The 17737-nt window shown below is 51.9% G+C and overlaps 1 protein-coding gene across 1 annotated transcript; it reads left to right on the top strand.

Moving 5' to 3' along the window:
* Window positions 1-10919: 10919 nt before the first annotated feature.
* On the top strand, window positions 10920-12883 carry FOXB1 (forkhead box B1). The gene has a single exon (XM_014599939.2). It carries the CDS (start codon window positions 11331-11333, stop codon window positions 12294-12296), a length of 966 nt encoding a protein of 321 aa, XP_014455425.1. The 5' UTR covers window positions 10920-11330; the 3' UTR covers window positions 12297-12883.
* Window positions 12884-17737: the final 4854 nt, after the last annotated feature.

Below are 17737 nucleotides of genomic sequence, written 5' to 3'. Positions count from 1 at the left end.
GCCTGGGAAGAGAAGACTGAGGGGGGACTTGGTGGCTGTCCATAAGTATGTAAGGGGTGAATATTGGGAGCTGGGAGAAAAACTGTTCACTAGGGTGCCCCAGAGGAGGACAAAGAGCAATGGCCATAAACTATTAGAGGATGGTTTCAGGTTGGAAGTAAGGAAGAACTTCTTTATGATAATCGTGACCAGACTTCCCAAGGAGGTGGTGCAGTCCCCAACCTTGAAAGTCTTCAAGAGGAGACTGGACAGACACCTTGCTAGGATCATTTGATCTCAGCAGTATTCCTGCCCAGAGAAGGGGGTTGGACTTGATGACCTTTCGAGGTCCCCTCCAGGCCATGATTTCTATGATTCTATTAATTAAATAAATGGGAAATGACTGACTATAACTATAAAATAAAAACTCAAGACTACTCCTACCAACAAGTGATGAGGGCAGCTTGATCTTTTAAATGGGGGCCTTTCACAAGCAGCAGCCCGGGGAAGATCTTAGAAAAGTTTATCGAAGAGGCCATCTTTAATGGACTGGCCGACACCAACATCTTAAGGGATAGCCAGCACGGGTTTGTTGCGGGTAGGTCTTGCTTGACCAATCTCATTTCCTTCTACGACCAGGTGACCTATCACCTGGACAAGGGAGAAGAGATTGATGTCATATATCTTGACTTCAAAAAAGCCTTTGACCTGGTTTCCCATAATCACCTCTTAGAGAAACTGGCCAGTTGTCGCCTTGGGTCCTCCACGATCCACTGGCTGGAAAACTGGCTCCGGGGTCGGACCCAGAGGGTAGTAATTGATGGAAGTCACTCATCGTGGTGTCCTGTGACCAGTGGGGTCCCCCAGGGCTCTGTCCTTGGACCCATACTGTTCAACATCTTCATTAATGATGTGGACACTGGAGTCAGAAGTGGACTGGCCAAGCTCACTGATGACATCAAACTTTGGGGAAAAGCATCCACACCAGAAGACAGGCGGGTGATCCAGGCTGACCTGGACAGGCTCAGCAAGTGGGCGGACGAGAACCGGATGGTGTTCAACGCCGATAAATGCAAGTTTCTCCACCTTGGGAAGAAAAACCCGCAGCATCCTTATAGGCTCGGCAGTGCTATGTTGGCTAGCACTATGCAAGAAAGAGACTTGGGGGTCAGCATTGACCACAAGATGAACATGAGCCTGCAGTGCGATGCTGCGGCTAGTAAAGTGACCAAAATGCTGGCTTGCATCCATAGATGCTTCTCAAGCAAATCCCGGGACGTCATTCTCCCCTTGTACTCGGCCTTAGTGAGGCCGCAGCTGGAGTACTGCGTCCAGTTTTGGGCTCCACAATTCAAAAAGGATGTGGAGAAGCTTGAGAGGGTCCAGAGAAGAGCCACGCGCATGATCAGAGGCCAGGGAAGCAGACCCTACGATGACAGGCTGAGAGCCCTGGGGCTCTTTAGCCTGGAAAAGTGCAGGCTCAGGGGTGATCTGATGGCCACCTATAAGTTTATCAGGGGTGACCACCAGTATCTGGGGAAACGTTTGTTCACCAGAGCACCCCAAGGGATGACGACTAGGTCAAATGGTCATAAACTACTACAAGACCATTTCAGCCTGGACATAAGGAAGAATTTCTTTACTGTCCGAGCCCCCAAGGTCTGGAACAGCCTGCCACCGGAGGTGGTTCAAGCACCCACATTGAACACCTTCAAGAGCAAACTGGATGCTCATCTTGCTGGGATCCTATGAACCCGGCTGACTTCCTGCCCTTTGGGCAGGGGGCTGGACTCGATGATCTTCCGAGGTCCCTTCCAGCCCTAATGTCTATGAAATCTATGAAAAATCTATGCGACCCTCAGTTAGCTGAACCCAATTTACATGAACACTTGGATTATATGAACTCTCATCTTGGTCATCAGAAATGGAACAAAGTACAAATCTGCTTTGAAATAATATTATTGCATCATTTTGGGCTTCATGTTTCGCTCTCTTTCTGGTGCTATTTTATATTTCAGATGTCTTATATATCTGAACAGGGGACAATCCCACAGCATTCAGAAAAGCAAAAGTCTACTGTATTTCCTAGGATAAGAATTCTAGTAATGGTGGCCAGGTAATTGCTGTTAAGTAAACCTTTCTTGTACACGTGGCTGGCAAGTGTGATGCTGAAGGCAGGGTAGATTTGCACCTTGCAGACTAACCAAGCTGTATATATTGCAAGCTTTTGCAAGCTTTTGCGGGCTGAAGATCACTTCATCAGATGCTGTCTGTGCCATGCTGTCATAAGACCTGCTTCAATTTGAATTGTAAACAAATACTAGAAGGAGTTATTAGTAAAGCTAGATATATTTCACTAATCATCTTAATAATGCTTCATATCTACTCCAGTAGAAACACACAACAACTGAAAAAACAAAAACAAAGAGATGAATTTCTTTCTCGTTTGTTGCTGACAGAGTGAAGGTTTTTGCCACACTTATGGGCAGGTAGAGGTTAGAATATGCTTAGAGTAGTTTTAATACACATTAATAAAACACGGGCACTGCATTCCTACACAGCAAACAAATACAGGCCCTAGATATAGATATAAAATTGATATAGATATACATATGCATATACATACCATATTTCTGAATCACGAAAGAAAGGAGTGAAACAGTAACTAATATAAAAAGCACTGGAAGCTTGACAGCTTGTGCTTAGGGGTGTAATGTTGAGAAATGCACCATGCAATTTCATTCTTAAACACCCAGTTGTTACTAGTGTGCATTCTGTACAACACCTAGCACAATGGGGTCCTGGTCTCTGACTGGAAGCTCCAGGGTGCTATAAGAATACAAATATATTTTTAAAATAATAGTTAACATGCAGGACATCTTAAAAACAAACCTCAGTGCTAATAAAAGAGCCCAGGAAAGGGGTGAATTCATTATCTTACTAAAATCTGTGCAATCTACCACAAGAGACCTCTCATTTTGAGAGCTTCAGAGGGCGCTGCTGCTTTTTTTGCTCTTCACCTCCACAATTGAGCCCCTGGCCTAAAAGTGGCTCAGGCCTTCAGTGTGCCACCTCTAGGCAAATGTATACTGCTAAAAAGGAGCATGTACTACCAGAAGCATGTCTGTTGGTTTACATTAAAAATGACACAGCATGTGCAGTATTTGCTGATCTGTACAAGTGATCAGTCTTACAATGCTCTGTAGTGGTATAAAGTTAGGTGTGTGGGGTTATTGTAATATCACCTACTATTTTACTATAGTATCAGTTATCCAAACACCAATGATCCAAACCATTCCATTATCTGAATAGAGGATGTGTTGCAAGTTGTGTGCTGTGATACAAATGAGACCAATGGTGACTAAAAAGTAGAGAACTTTTTTAAGGATTGAGGCAAAACAGGTAACGATCAACACTGAAAAAAAGAGAATCTGCTAACAAATCAGATTCACTGACATTGGAAAATGCTTGTTTAATACATTTCATTACCCAAACAATTTGATTTTACAAAAAGGGATTTTTGTGCCATTTAGTTCTGTGCCATTTAGTTGCACTGTAAGAATATTTCAGGACATTGATTTTTGTTGTCATTTTATCTGAATTTCCTGACTTTTCCCACCACTTGCTACAGAGGCTTTAATCTTAGATTCATTTCTGATTTAGTTTTCTCTGTGATTTAGCCATATAAACCACAATCCAAACATAAAGCAAAAAACAACAACAAAAAAAACAGAACAAAAAAACCGCAACCCCACAGCAGACAGAGAAGTGAGAAGCAAACCATGCGGCTTTAAAGCTAGAGGCTTGTGCCCTGCACATTTTAATTATCTTGCTAAGTTTAGTGACCCTATTGTATGATCTTTTCCTTGAAACTAATGACAAGTTCAGTTCATTCCTTTCTAGAGTGTGTTGCCTCTTTTGAACTTGAGATGCTGAAAGAGCTTATGAACAGTGCTGCTGTTTTATTTACTCTCAATTAATCATGCTCAACTGTAAACAAAGTGTCTGTTTTAGTTCTGCTGACAATTATCCACTTGTCAACATCTCCCTCAAGTACCTTCAGCATCTGGCAACTGCACAAAACAGCTACATCAAAATGAACATTTTGTCTCAATAAAAAGATAGACATGTGGCATGTTTTCATCTGTTTTCTAGCCCATCAGCAGTCAAGATGTGTTGTAACTAAGGCAGCCAGGGCACCTTGTCTGGAGCATTTATCCACAGAGGGGGAGAATGGAGTAGTGAAGCTCAGAGTGAGATAGTGTTTGTTCTGATGCTACTGGGGTGCAGAGTCTGGGCTAAATGGAGGAGCCAGGGAATATCCTAAGATCTTTGCTTCCATGTCCTGTAAAAACTGCCTTCAGGATGAATCAGAGCAAGCATCTAGCAAGCACTCCTGGCTCACTGTACTTAGACAATCCTCCTATTGCCTTCATTTGTTTTGCCTGAAGAAAGGATACATAGTGGCATGGGCTATTCCCTTCCACTGTGATGCTGAGTAAATCACTGTCACAGACACACACTCTAAACACAGACCCTGCAAATGCCATTCTTTTCCCAGTGCCTTTCAATGCAATGGGAAGCTTTCCATTCCTTTCCCCATGACCTGGGTTTTTCACAGAGCTCCCTTTCTGGGTGGAAAGCCTCCAACCTATTCTTGAAATAGAAATTATTCCAGACAGTCTAAAACTCTACCTGTCTTTTTCAACAAGTGCAACACCCCCCTGCAGGCCCCCATCACACACGCACTGTATAGTACAAGCTATCAGTAAAGAAAAAGCTTGCAGCTAGTGCCATGGCAGACAGACTGTTGTCACCTCTCTACTCTATTGCCATTCAAAATGAGGTATTGTAGTTTCCAGAAAATATTTATATTTCCACAGATCTTAGATGGTAACTCTCCAGGTCAGGAACTGAGAATTGTTAAGTGCCTCCATAATCTAACAAGATAATGTGTTTATGATATAGGTAGTGTTGAGTTTGTCAGTCTTATTTAAAACTTGATTTTGTTCTCATTGAAATCAAAGGCAAAAGTCTGAGTTAATGGAAACAGAATCTGGCCCACATAATACTTAGTGAACGTGGTTTTATTCTCTTGCTGGCTAGATGAAAATATTTTTACTTTGGGGGAAAAGGGGGATTAAACTCTAAAGCAGACATTTGCAGATGGCATTTTTCTGATTATAATACACAAAAATATAAACCAGTTTTATTACATGATTGGGGTTTCTCCCCTTTTGGTGAAGGATGTGTGTGGAAGCTCATTCATTTTCTTCAATATTTTCAATTTTAAAAAGCAACATGATCATTTTTTTCCAGAGCAGAATACAGTCTTACAGGAAGAGTTTCAAAGCAGTTATTTGAACTGTTTTATCTGTGACTGACAGCCAGAGGGGGCAAAATATATATCAGTGGCTGATCAAATCTCCAAAGCTCTCTTTCAAACCCTATATCTGAAAAGTTTCAAAATAAGAAGGGCAGGAAAAAAAAACCCACGATTGCTTAGAGGGCCAAATATGTGTGTAATTTATACGGGGAGGGGTGTCTTCTCTTTGCATTAAAAACATTGGGGAAGGGGGAGATTTACAGAGACTTTTCTGACAAAAGCTAATCAATCTTAAGCTGTGTAATTGATTTTAATGAAGTACTTTTTCTCTTCTCCCATTAATGATTGCCTGGAGTCAGTGGCAAAATCCGGGACCCCAAAGCATCTTTAACCAGTTTTACTGCCCTAGTCTTGGTTACTTTTCTCTTGATCTAAAAGTGGTCACCAGGAGGACATCAGATTAGTCCTGCTTCACCTTTCAAAGGGACACAGAGGTGGCATTTTCGGTTGTTAACACCTCCCCTTTTAACCTTCTAATTTATGCACAATTAATTGAGATATCTTTTATACTTGATGTGTTGTAAAATTAATGTCTAATTTATGTAATTAGTCAATTAACTATAATTCCAGCATATGGTTCCAAATGCCCAGAAGGTGTTCTTGTTTCCCAGGTACTTATTTTGATGTCATGAAATGCAGCTAATTAATTTAACATGCATATTAATTTCGGATCTATTTAGCAGCTCCCTTTGTGAAGGCAGATTTAATATTTGTCTTTCTAACCTTTTTGGGCACATTCCTAGCTGGGGACTGAAGTGAAGGTGACTTTTTAAATGCATCTTCACCGGTTTCCCTTTCGTCTCTGGAGCCTGTGGTGACACCGGGTCGCTCCCTCTTGTGTGAGGATGCGCAGGGGCTGATTATCTATCGCTTTCTGTGCATCCATAACTGTCGGAGAATACGGCTATTGAATTTAAATCCGATTAATATTTAATATTAAACATTTCTCAGGGAATTTTTATTTGTTTTTTGCAAAGCACAATATCCCACGGACATTTTTTTAAATAGCTTCTCTTAATACAATGATCCTCGGAAAAAAACAAACCCTATGAACATTCAAGTGTTGCTTAATTAGAAAATGAGCGTAATCCTGCGAAACTGAGCTCGGTCCCTTCTGATCCCTGCTCCTCATCTGTTCTGGGCGCTGAGACCGCCTGAGTTTCCTGGATGAAAACGTCATCTCAGGATTCCCCGAGCCTGGTCTTCAGCAAAACCAGACGTTGCGTCTGGCTCTTCGGAAGCAGAGGAAGGGTTTCCGTTGCTGCAGCAAGCCGGGACACGTTCTTGCCTCGAAGGGGAAAGCACAGAAGGGGCTTCCTGCCCCCTCGCCCCGGTGCCCAGAGCATCGCGAAGCGGGGAGCAGAAGTGTGGCCAACTCGCGGTAGCACTTGGTAGGGCTGCAGCAGCCTCGCTCAGAGCCCAGGGGCCAGCTGGAAAGTAATGTGCACGTGGAAAACGCTTCCCGGGAAGCGAGCTAGAGAGCGACCTCCGCAGCGTGCCCGGGGGGGAGCGGCCGCCACACCAGCCCCGGGACCCGCTTCGCTGCGGGGGCTGCGCGGGCTTCCCTTTTTAAGCTGCCTGCACAAGCGCTGCGGCGCAGTCAGGCGCGTATCCCTCTTTCTGGACAAATTAATGAGCGATTCAATTAATCCAATCCGAGAGCCGCCTAAGTGCTATGGTAATGAAGTTAAATGAGCGCACAGGAAAATGTTCCCTAATCCAGCACCCTGCGAATGCCCCTTTCCTTGCGCCGAGCACTGGCAGGCTTCTGAGCACCGTAATGAGATTCCTCTGCCTGCTAATTAATTGCCACGTTCCTGAATATTCATATGTGCTCGCACCAGCCCGTTCCTAATTGCACCGCGGAATGGATCTCCGAGGGAAGGAAATCGCCACAGACTTAATTAAAGTAATGTATGCCGGCTCCAGCCCGCCGAAGAGGGGCCGTTTGCCAGGCAGCGCAGCCAGGAAGCCGCACGTGGCTGGAGGGAGGCGCGAGGCGGGGTCGGAGCGCAGGCCCGGGACCCGGGCAGGCGGAGGCAATGCGGGCAGGGCCGCCCTCTGCAGAGGCGCGGCGGGAAAGCGCTGCCTCCACCGCGCGGGACTGGGCCCGGGCCTGGGCCTCTCCCGCGGGGGAGGCGGGCTCCTCCCCGCGCCGGTCCGTCCCCTCGGGCGTCCCCCCACGTCCCGTAACGGGGCCGCCGGCTGCGGGCCCAGGCGAGCGGCACCGCCCGCCGCTGCCTCGTCCCTCCTGTCCTTGCCAGACCCGCATGGCCAGCGCCGCCTCGGCCCGGGCAACAGGTGCGCGGGGCTGCGGGCCCGGCCCGTCCTCCTAGAGGCGGCCAAGTGCGGCCGTCGGGGCCCCGCGCAGGCTGGAGCGGAGGCCGAGCAGCCCCGCGGCGCCCGCGCGCGGGCAGGAAGGAGGGAGCGGAGCGGAGCGGAGCGGAGCTGGGGGATGACAGCGCGGGTGAGACCCGGCGCGGGGCAGGGACCGCTGCCAGCCCGGGATCTCCGCCCTCGTACCACCCCCTGGACCCGCGAGGCAGCCGCAGGACGCGTAGCTCCCGGCCCGGCCCGGCCCGGCCTCCCTCGCCCGTGCGAGCGTTTCGCGTGGGAACTGCCCCGGGGCCGCGGCGGCTGACGGCTCAGGGCTTCTTTTTTTTTTTTTTCCTTCCAGCGTTGTGGGTGGCAGCGCAGGGGGCGGCGACAGAAAAGGCAGCTCAAGAAGCAAGAACAAAGCGAGGGAAGTTTCGGCCTCCCCAGGAGCGGCCCGGCCCGGCCCGGCCCTGCCGGCTTAGCCGAAACGCCCCCGCCGCCGGGAAGGGCGCACGGCGCAGCCCCGCTCCCATCGTCCGAGCCCTGACCCGGCTCCCAGGGCCCCGGCCCGGCTCAGCGCCGCGGAGGCTGGTTGCGGAGGCGGCGCTGCGGAGACAGCCCGGGACCCGCCGCAGCTCAGCGCAGCGCACATGAGTCTCTAGTTGCTGCCCCGAGCCGAGCAGAAGGTGCGGCAGAAAGTGGCAGCCCGGGGCCCGCGGGGGGCGGCCGGTTTGTTTGCATTCGGTTTATTTTCTTTTTCATCGGAAGATTTAAAGAAAAAAAAAAAGGGGGGGAAAAGCGGAGGCAGCAAGCGGGGCCGCGGAGCCGGGCCGCGGGGAAGGGCTTCTCCTCGGGGGAAAAAGGGAAAGAAAGAAAGAAAAGAAAAGAAACCCGAGTTTGCTCCACCCCGCTATTAAACAAAACACAAAGCCTTTTCTGGGTGGCGCTGCACAGAAGTTGATTCAGTTTTGACAATGTTGTTTAGCTATCATTTGCTATTTTGAATGAATGGGAGCAATCCCCTTTTTTACAACATTTGTTTCCTATTATGGAGCGGTGCAGCAGTTGAGGGCAGACATGTGAAAGTGGCTGTTTGATTCTCTTTTTCATCCCCCTGACCCTGCTTTTGTCCCGCCTCGCCCTGGGAATGTCACGCCTCACTACTTCACTTTGAGATGCTCTAGAAAGTGGCTTTGTTATTCCCTTTTAGACATACACGAAATTGTTCTCATTCCCCCCGCTGTAAAAGATACTTCAAATTGGGACTCGGTTCACAAGTGCAATGCAATTTGGCTTAGCTCAACCTTTGTTCTGCTTGTACAAATGACCAAACAGTGCACACATTATACAGTTGATCTACTGCTGCCTTAACACCAGAGTTAGGGGCTGGGAGAAAAGCAAGTTAATCCCCTCAATACTAAGGTGGCATTTTCAATATTTCCTACCATGTGAAAAGGAGGGGGGGGGGGTACACTAATTTAAAATAGAGACCCAAAAAAAGAAGAGGAGAATGGAGGAAGAAAGAAATATTGGCGGCCTCCCTCCCTCGCCGGTACTTGTTGCCGGGGCCGAGGGGCTGCAGCCCAGCTCCAGGCCGCCCAGGCCGAGCAGGGGGCGGCGGCGAGGACAGCGGCGGGCCCGGCTCCTCCGAGATCCGGGCTGGGGTCCGGCCCGAGGGCGCTGGAAGCCGGCCTTGGGGCAGGAGGGCGAGGGGCGGCGCGACCCGGGCCTGCAGGGCTCGGGCCGCATTTTCCGCCCCGAGGTGAAAGTCCCGATCCCCGCGAAGCCACCTCCGGGGCAAGGCTGGACCCAGAAACCCCGCCCAGCGCCAGCCCCCGGGCTCCGGCACCGGCCCAAGGCGAAGGGAACGAGGGCCCCGGGGAGAAAGCGCGGGGCCTGGCCGGCCTGGCCGTCTGTGCGGGCCGCGGGCCTGGGCCCGGGCGCGGCGTGTGGCAGCCCGGAGGCCGGGCCACGTCTCCAGGCGAGGCAGAGCTGCTGGCGCCCCGCCCGGCCCGCACCCGCCCCCGAAACCAATATTGTGCGTGTCACCTCCGCCGGCCCCGCGCTTATCCCGCTGCAGCGAATCCCGGATTTATGGAGGAAAACCAGTATAAGTTATTGCCGAGCCGCGGCCGTGGGTGGTCCGGCCTGGGGGAAGGGGCTGCTGCGCCGCCGCTGGGCAGGGAAGCGGGCTGGGCTGGGCTGGGCCGGGCCCCGGCGGGGGGAGCGATCCCCCCCCCCGCCCGCACTGAGCCGCCACCGGCGGGAGCCCGGGCGCGGTTCGCCGGAGCCCGCCCGCACAGCGGCCGCCGCCCCGCTCCGCCCCCGCCTGGGAGGGGCCCCGCGGCCTTCGCCCATTTCCACGCGCCGCCCGGAGCCCTCCCGCCCTGGCACTGCTCTGGCCCTGTCCCGCCGCCGCACAAGTCGGGGCTGTGGCGAGTGCCCGCCGTTGCCGGGAGTCCGCTCCCCAGCGCCCCCAGCCCGCGGACGGAGCGCGCAGCCCAGTGCCCCCGTGGAGGCCGGGGTGACCGGCCTCTCCGCGACTCCCCGCTCGGCCCCTGCCACCTCCTCCTGGACGGGAGCTGCGTCCTGCCCCGAGCGCGCGGCTTATCCGCGCCGCCCAGGGGCTCCGGCAGCGCTGCCCTGCGGGGAGTCGCGGCCGCCGGGGGAGCTGCTCCCGGGAGGCAGCAGGAGCGGGCGCAGAGCAGGGAAGGGCTCCCTCCCCCTGCCCGCACCCACGAGTCGCCCGGCCCGGCCGCTCCAGCAGCGCTGCCCGCGCGGAGTAGAGGGCAGCCGGGCTCGGGGCTCCGCTGTCGCCCTGCCCGGGCCGGCGATGGCAGCACGAGGCTGGACGGCGGGGCCTGCCCTCTCTGCAGCGCGGCCTTGCAGGACCAACAGGTCGCGGGGGTGCAGGAGCCGCGCTCCCTCCGGAGCCTTTTCCCGGTCGCGAGCACCCTGCCTGCAGCCGGGCCGGGCCGGGTTGGCGGGGCCCGGAGGAGCGCAGGCCCGGGCCGGCTCGGTGCGTGTGAGCGTGCGGGGCTGCCCGGCGCGTCCCTCCGCGCACGCAGCGCCCCCGGCCCCGCGCCCCTGCACGTGGGGCCGCCTCCCATTGGCCCGAGGGGCGCGGATCCGTGCCGAGCCGAGCCGAGCGGAGCGGTGCGCGCCTCCCCCTCCCCCGCCTCTCCCCTCCCCCCTCCCCAGGCGATTGTCATATGATAGCAAAGAAGTGGCACATTAATGAAGCGCCTCTACAGGGGTCTTTTCTGCTCATGTCACCACATAAAACTATCAGATGCGTAGAGGAAGGACATGGAGGCAAGCGCGTAGCTCGTCTCGGCTGCACGGACGCGACTGCGAGCCGGCCCCGCCGCGGGAGCAGCAGCCGGGGCAGGCGGCGCGGGGCGGCAGCGCGGGTCCCTCGGCGGGGCCGCGGCGGAGCGGGAGCGGGAGCCGGACGAGCCCGGGCCGCCGGATGCGGAGCGCCAACTCCCGGCAAGTTTAAGGTGGGCGCCGCCGGGGGGTCCCCGCCGCCGGCCCCCTCCCCGCGGGCCCGGGGCTCGCCCCCCCGGCGGGCGGCCGGCGTCGGAGGGGTCTGGTCGCCCCGCGCTGCCCGCGGCGGCCCCGCTGCCGCCGCCGCTCCCGCTCCGCGATGCCGCGGCCGGGCAGGAACACGTACAGCGACCAGAAGCCGCCCTACTCCTACATCTCGCTGACCGCCATGGCCATCCAGAGCTCGGCCGAGAAGATGCTGCCGCTGAGCGAGATCTACAAGTTCATCATGGACCGCTTCCCCTACTACCGGGAGAACACGCAGCGCTGGCAGAACTCGCTGCGCCACAACCTCTCCTTCAACGACTGCTTCATCAAGATCCCGCGCCGGCCCGACCAGCCGGGCAAGGGCAGCTTCTGGGCGCTGCACCCCAGCTGCGGGGACATGTTCGAGAACGGCAGCTTCCTGCGGCGCCGCAAGCGCTTCAAGGTGCTCAAGGCCGACCCGCTGGCGCCCGCCAAGCCGGCCGAGGCGGCGCAGTACCTGCAGCAGCAGGCCAAGCTGCGGCTCAGCGCGCTGGCGGCGGGCGGCACGCACCTGCCGCCCATGTCCTCCTACAACCTGGGCGTGTCGCAGCCGTCCGGCTTCAAGCACCCCTTCGCCATCGAGAACATCATCGCCCGCGAGTACAAGATGCCGGGCGGGCTCGCCTTCTCGGCCGTGCAGCCCGTGCCCGCCGCCTACCCGCTGCCCAACCAGCTGGGCGCCGTGGGCAGCTCCATCGGCGCGGGCTGGCCGCACGTCTACGGCTCCGGCATGCTCGACCCGGCCGCGCCGCTCTCCATGGCCGGCGGCGACTACAGCGCCTACGGGGTGCCGCTCAAGCCGCTGTGCCACGGCGGGCAGACGCTGCCGGCCATCCCGGTGCCCATCAAGCCCACGCCCGCCGCCGTGCCGGCCCTGCCCGCGCTGCCCGCGCCCATCCCGCCCCTGCTGCCCGGGTCGCCGCCCGCGCTCAGCCCCACCTCGTCGCACACGGCCACGAGCCAGAGCAGCCCGGCCACCCCCAGCGACACGCTGACCGGCCCCGCCGCCGCCGCGCTGCACTCCGTGGCCGTGCACTGACTGCGGCGGCCGCGCTCGTCCCGCCGGAGCCGGCCCTCGGGGCGGGCAGCGCCGCGGCCGCAGGCGGGACCCGGCGCTCGGGACATGGTCCCCGCCGCGGGGCCGGGCCGGGCCGGGCCGGGCCGGGCTGCGCTGTGAGTACCGGGGCGGCCGCCGCTGCGCCGCCCCGCGCGGGCAGCTATTTATTTGCCGGGCCGAGGACAGCAGCCGCCCGGTCCACGCGCTTGTGAATAGGAATGCGAGCCCCCGTGTGCCATGCACTTTGCTTTGCCCCCGCCCCCGTAGCTGTAGGTCGTCTGCTGGAAACCGAACGGGTCTTCTCGTGTGAACTGCTTAAGTTAAGAACCCCCCGGAGCCGGCGTAGCGGCGCCGGGGCCGTAAAGAAACCCCTTGTTGCCTCCCTCCCCTGTACAGAGCCAGCATGAGCGTCCCGTGCCCCTGTGCTTGTCCCCAGCATGCGTGTGTTAAGACGAGGGCGAAGGAGAGCAGATGTCCACGTTAAATTATGAACCGAGGCGTCCAGATCATATTTTCTCATTAAAATCTGTAAATTCCCATTGACTTTCCGGTTCCTCTTTCCGACCCGCTGGGCCACAGCTCTCAGGCAAACGCGTGTCTCCCCCCCCCCCCCCCCCCCCCGCCGCACCCGCCCGCCTTGCTCCGCGGGGCAAGGAAACCTTCCTGCGAGCACCCCGCGCAGGCAAGGCGGCGGCTGCCTCCCGGGCTCGGGCTCACCTGCAAGTAGGAATCACGTATGATGCCATGTGCACACGTACCCTGCTCGGACAGGCAGCGATGCGGAGATGCCTAAACTCGCATGTCCCGCATCGCGGATTTTACCGCTTCACGCGCACACACGCACTCCGGATATGCCTGCAGCGTGCGCGCACACACGCCTTCTCTGGACTAAATACAAAAACTCACTAAACATTTGCCAGAGAAAGCGAGTTGCAAACAAAGGTTTAAAAGAAAGGCTTTAGAGGACTAACTGCTACAGACGGTTAAAGGATCTGGATGGGTTTGTTTTGTTTTAAATCGGGGGCAAGGAAAAAAATCTTAACTAGGAAACACTGCATTCTCCTTCACTCCGAGATAAACCTCTCCGAGCATTTTAATTACTTCAGCTACTTTCCCCCCGAATTGACCAGACCCCTTAAAAGCCCACCCCCGTTTCAACCTAGACCACACAACATTTTATTCCTGAAACTGCATGTCCATAGATGATCATTTTAAACTAATAAGACCGAGGCAGTTAGTTACACCACAAACTGGATTTTTAGGCGGTCTCTTTTTCACTTTTAAGGATTTTGCAAAGACTCCACCGAGCTCCTGCGAACCCCTTATTCTCACTAAGGAGATAATCTGGTGAAACGAGAATGCGGGTCTTCCAGATGTGCTTGTTCAAATAACGAGATACTTAAATTCTTATTAAAAAGCAAACGACACTGTACTCTAATGAGCCTGCAGGATGTAATCCTGCCATGTACATGATTGCGAAGAGGTGAACTTCGGTACATCTGAATGCGGGTGTAGAGGTTTCAGAAACAGCAAGCACCAGCCCCATCTTAAATACAGAACAGGTGCTTGCAAAAAGTTATAGATTAGTGTTGAGGGTAATCAATCCGGTTGCAACTTTTTTTTTTTTTTTTTTTTAAGAACGAATCCCACTCAGAAAAAAAAGTGGAAAATACATGAATCACTAGGGCTGATTAAAATGCATGAAGCTGCTAAAGCTTGTCAGATGGGGGACAACTGAACTCATTCATCAAGTCCAACCCACGATTATATCAACACGATCAGCTAAAGAAAGCATTCAAAACTTATCGCCAGATCAATGGGCACAAAACTCGACAAACTTTTCCTAAACAAGCGATGACCTACATTTTCATCCGACGAGTTATTTTTCTGTTCGCCTTGGGTGCCCCTTCCTCGCCCCCCCCCCCGGCCCTCCCCAAATCCAAGAGTCAGAACAAATCCCCCAAGATGAGATGTGGACCCAGCGGAGGAGCCTTCCTGGGTCTTCTGAACTAAATAGGAATCACTTGAAATTGGGAAAGATCAGGAACAAATCATTCTACTTAGAAGCGTGGTAACTGCTCCATAGAGAGCCTGTAAAGTAGGAATCGCAGTTTAACCTTGTTGGTAGCACGATTTTCTTCTGGTTTGAAATGCAGCTTGTACAGGGGGAACCCGGGCGCTGACTGTCCGCACATGCCCGAGCGGGCAGCAGGGCAAGCAGGAGGAGGAGGGCTGGCGAGGGGCTTTTCACGGGACACTTGCAAGGCTCTCCCTGCCCCTCACCTCGGTAAACCTCAGATGCTGATTTCAGACGCATACAAACAAATAGGCGATTCAAAGCGGCGCTGGAATTTACTGCTTTGTCTTGTTAAAGCTCTAATGGCTCAAGTCCAAAGTCAATAAACAAAGATCTGATATAAACCGGCAAAAAAGAAAGGGGGGGGGGGGAGTGAAACAGCCACAGGTTACCGAGCTGAAATCGTCTTTGGGTCGAGGTTGTTTTGCAATTATTCTTGCCACTCATGCTTTTTTTTTTTTTTTTTTTTTAAACTAAGCCGATCTGATGTAAGGGGACAGATAATTTTAGACAGAAGGCTCTTTTCTTTGGAAGAATGTATTCCAGCTCCAGCGATTAAGGTAAGGCAGCAAAGCCAGTCGTGCTTAGCCAAGCCAACAGGACCGAGCCCCGCGCTGAAAGGAGCTGGGCTTCTTCCGACAGCGAAGGCTCATTCTTTATCCCTCACTTTGCAAGTCTGGACGGTTTTGCAGTTTGCGGGGAGGACTAATCCTGCTGGGTAAAGAGCAGAGCAGCTCAGAGATCGCTGGGAGCGAATTCTGCACGCAAAACCCTCCTTTTAAAAAGTGTTCCTTAGGAAACTGAGCGCGGTGTTATCTTTAAATCTTAATATAAACGTCACTTGGCGTTTTCTTTTAAACAACAACAACAACAAAAAACAGGCTGTGAAGCCTTGGAGGGGCTGTATTTGTTTCTTTTAAACTAACAACAAATTATCTAATTAATATGTTTCAATTACAGCATGAAAAAGAGAGGCTTTGGACCGCCTGCAGTGGGTTTACAATAGCCCCAGAGCCCACTATAGGAATGTACAATAACTTCACATCTGTTTCTTTATTTCCCACTTTTTGAGTCTAAAACTCCTCTCGAGATCACTTCAAACCATGGTCCAAGTTATGAAATATGTCCCTCTGCCAGGAAAAAAAAAGAGGAAAGGAAAGGGGGGGGGGGGGAAGGGACAAAACTTTGCAGATCGAGCCTTCATTTGCAAGCTAGAAAGTGAAAGCCCCATTGAAGAGCATTAAACAAATATATTAGAATTCTGTCACTTTATGCAATTGAGTAGATCAAATAAAGGGTCCCAGGCCACTTCATTCACTCTCATTCACTTGAATAGAAAATGCAAAGAATAGCAAACCTAGACTGGGCCACCGATGTAGATTTAGCCCTTTTTTTCTGAGAGACAAAAAGGCTGAATTTTCACAAACACATTGCTGACTCGGGGACTAGGAAACCAGCACTGGAACCCCTCGGGAATTTACATTCATTTTATCTTCCTCTCCCTCTCTTTCGGGGTCTGTTTGCACTACAGTGCGAGTTGCATTGGCATTCCCTACTTGAAAAAAAAAGCTCCGGATTTCCAGGCAGGATTTATCGTGCCGAGCTCTCATACAGTTTTGGAGTTAATACTTGTATTTAAAAAGAAACTGGGAAGGGGGGGAGGAAAGAGTTGGCGGGGGGGGGGGGGGGTGGAAATCAACCCTTGGTCAAAAGCTGATTAAATGTGTTCTGATAAATGTAGCAGTTTCATTAGGAGCCTGGGCAATATTTTATTTCTGGAGCTCCACATCTGAGGACTTTTTTTTTTTTTTTACTTAGTTGGGGATACTTCTTCTAATATGTGCATCTGTATGTACATATGTACAGACTCTATACATATTCCCCGGTCCATTGGCTAACATGTTCTTCTTACTTTACTGCTTCTTCATTCTTCAACTTTGAGATTTGGACAGTTTTCCTAAAACTGTACAATGCAAAAGAAAACAAGCAAACACTAAACCCTCTGACTTTGATCTCGCGTAGCTTGGATTTAAAAGTGGGTAGTTCCACTAGTATTAAGTAAATTACTCCTGATTTACAGCAAGCACCCAGGTTTTAGGGTTTTTTTACCTATTATATTATTCATGTAGCTGCCCTTGCAGGAGCTTGTAAGGGAAAAGGTGGTGTTGTTCAGTATAGTAGATCATGCTTTAAAATCGGAACTGGTCATATACCTGCAACACACTGTGCGAAAATTACACAGAGCGGCTAAGGCTTAACTAACTGCAGGTGTGTTTTGTTTCAAACCTAACATCAACATTCAAGTTGTATGACAGGTCTGGTGTTTGGAGATTTTTAGTACTTTCTGAATAGACGTTGGCTTCTGTATGTTTGCAGTGTATCTTTTGAGAGAATATTTAATTTTAAATACAGGCAAAAGTTGCTTTATTTTAGTCTTTCTGAATTGTATTCTACCTTTTCTTATGCAAACGGAGACAAAATCCGATAGAGGTATTTACAATTCTGATAGAAGTTGGATTTCTCAACAACCATCATGCTATAAAGCTAAGCACTTCGAGGTTTTCAATTCCAAATGAGGAATTCATGAAATATGAATGCATTAGGGGGGACAAAGTGCAGGATACTGTAATATTATTTCATGCACCTTTCAGTTTCCTCAGTCTGCAGAGAAACAAAGACCAACCAACTACATTAGAGAACAGGAAAGCCGCAGTTGCTTTTTTCTCAAAGTAGCATTGAATATTAATAAAAATATATTTTACAGTCTGAAAGATTACTAAGGAATGCCAGGCATAGATTATTTGATTCTGCTTCCTGTTTTACAGCACAATTTTATTTTCAATTTATTTCCAACGAAGTGTCTTTTGCCAGGTGCTTTAACAACCATGGAGCATGAACAGGGTTTTTAGTTGAGCTCCCCAACACTTACCCCCAAGACCAGATGTTTCTACTTTGCTGCTCAGGCAGCTGGGGAAAAGCATTGGCAGAGAACACACAAGTGTTTAAAAGGTTAACACATATTCTCCTCTATTGGCACTGCTATATAAAGGATCTTAATTTTGTGCCATTTAGAAGAGCCTTGGTATTTATTAAGTAGTAACTAGAGTATTTTGCATTAATTAGAGCAGCTCCTTAGAGAGACATTACAGCCAAGAATAATTTTACACCACAGGAGAACTGTAAGCACTTTAAGTCCCCCCCCCCCCAACTGAAATTGCTACAGACAGCAACAAAACACCCGCACCACTGGGCTTATTTGTAAATATTAATTTATAAGCTTTTTTCAAGCATGCAATCAGAAACAGTCACACTTATGCCTTGCATTTGGCTGCACTGGAAGCTGATG

Source organism: Alligator mississippiensis, chromosome 11 (assembly GCF_030867095.1).
Source record: "Alligator mississippiensis isolate rAllMis1 chromosome 11, rAllMis1, whole genome shotgun sequence".
Lineage (NCBI taxonomy): Eukaryota > Metazoa > Chordata > Crocodylia > Alligatoridae > Alligator > Alligator mississippiensis.
This window is presented reverse-complemented; position numbering and strand designations above follow the sequence as displayed.

Bases quoted from the DNA above. Each gene is read 5' to 3' on its own strand.
- FOXB1 (XM_014599939.2), top strand. From the start codon at position 11,331: ATGCCGCGGCCGGGCAGGAACACGTACAGCGACCAGAAGCCGCCCTAC.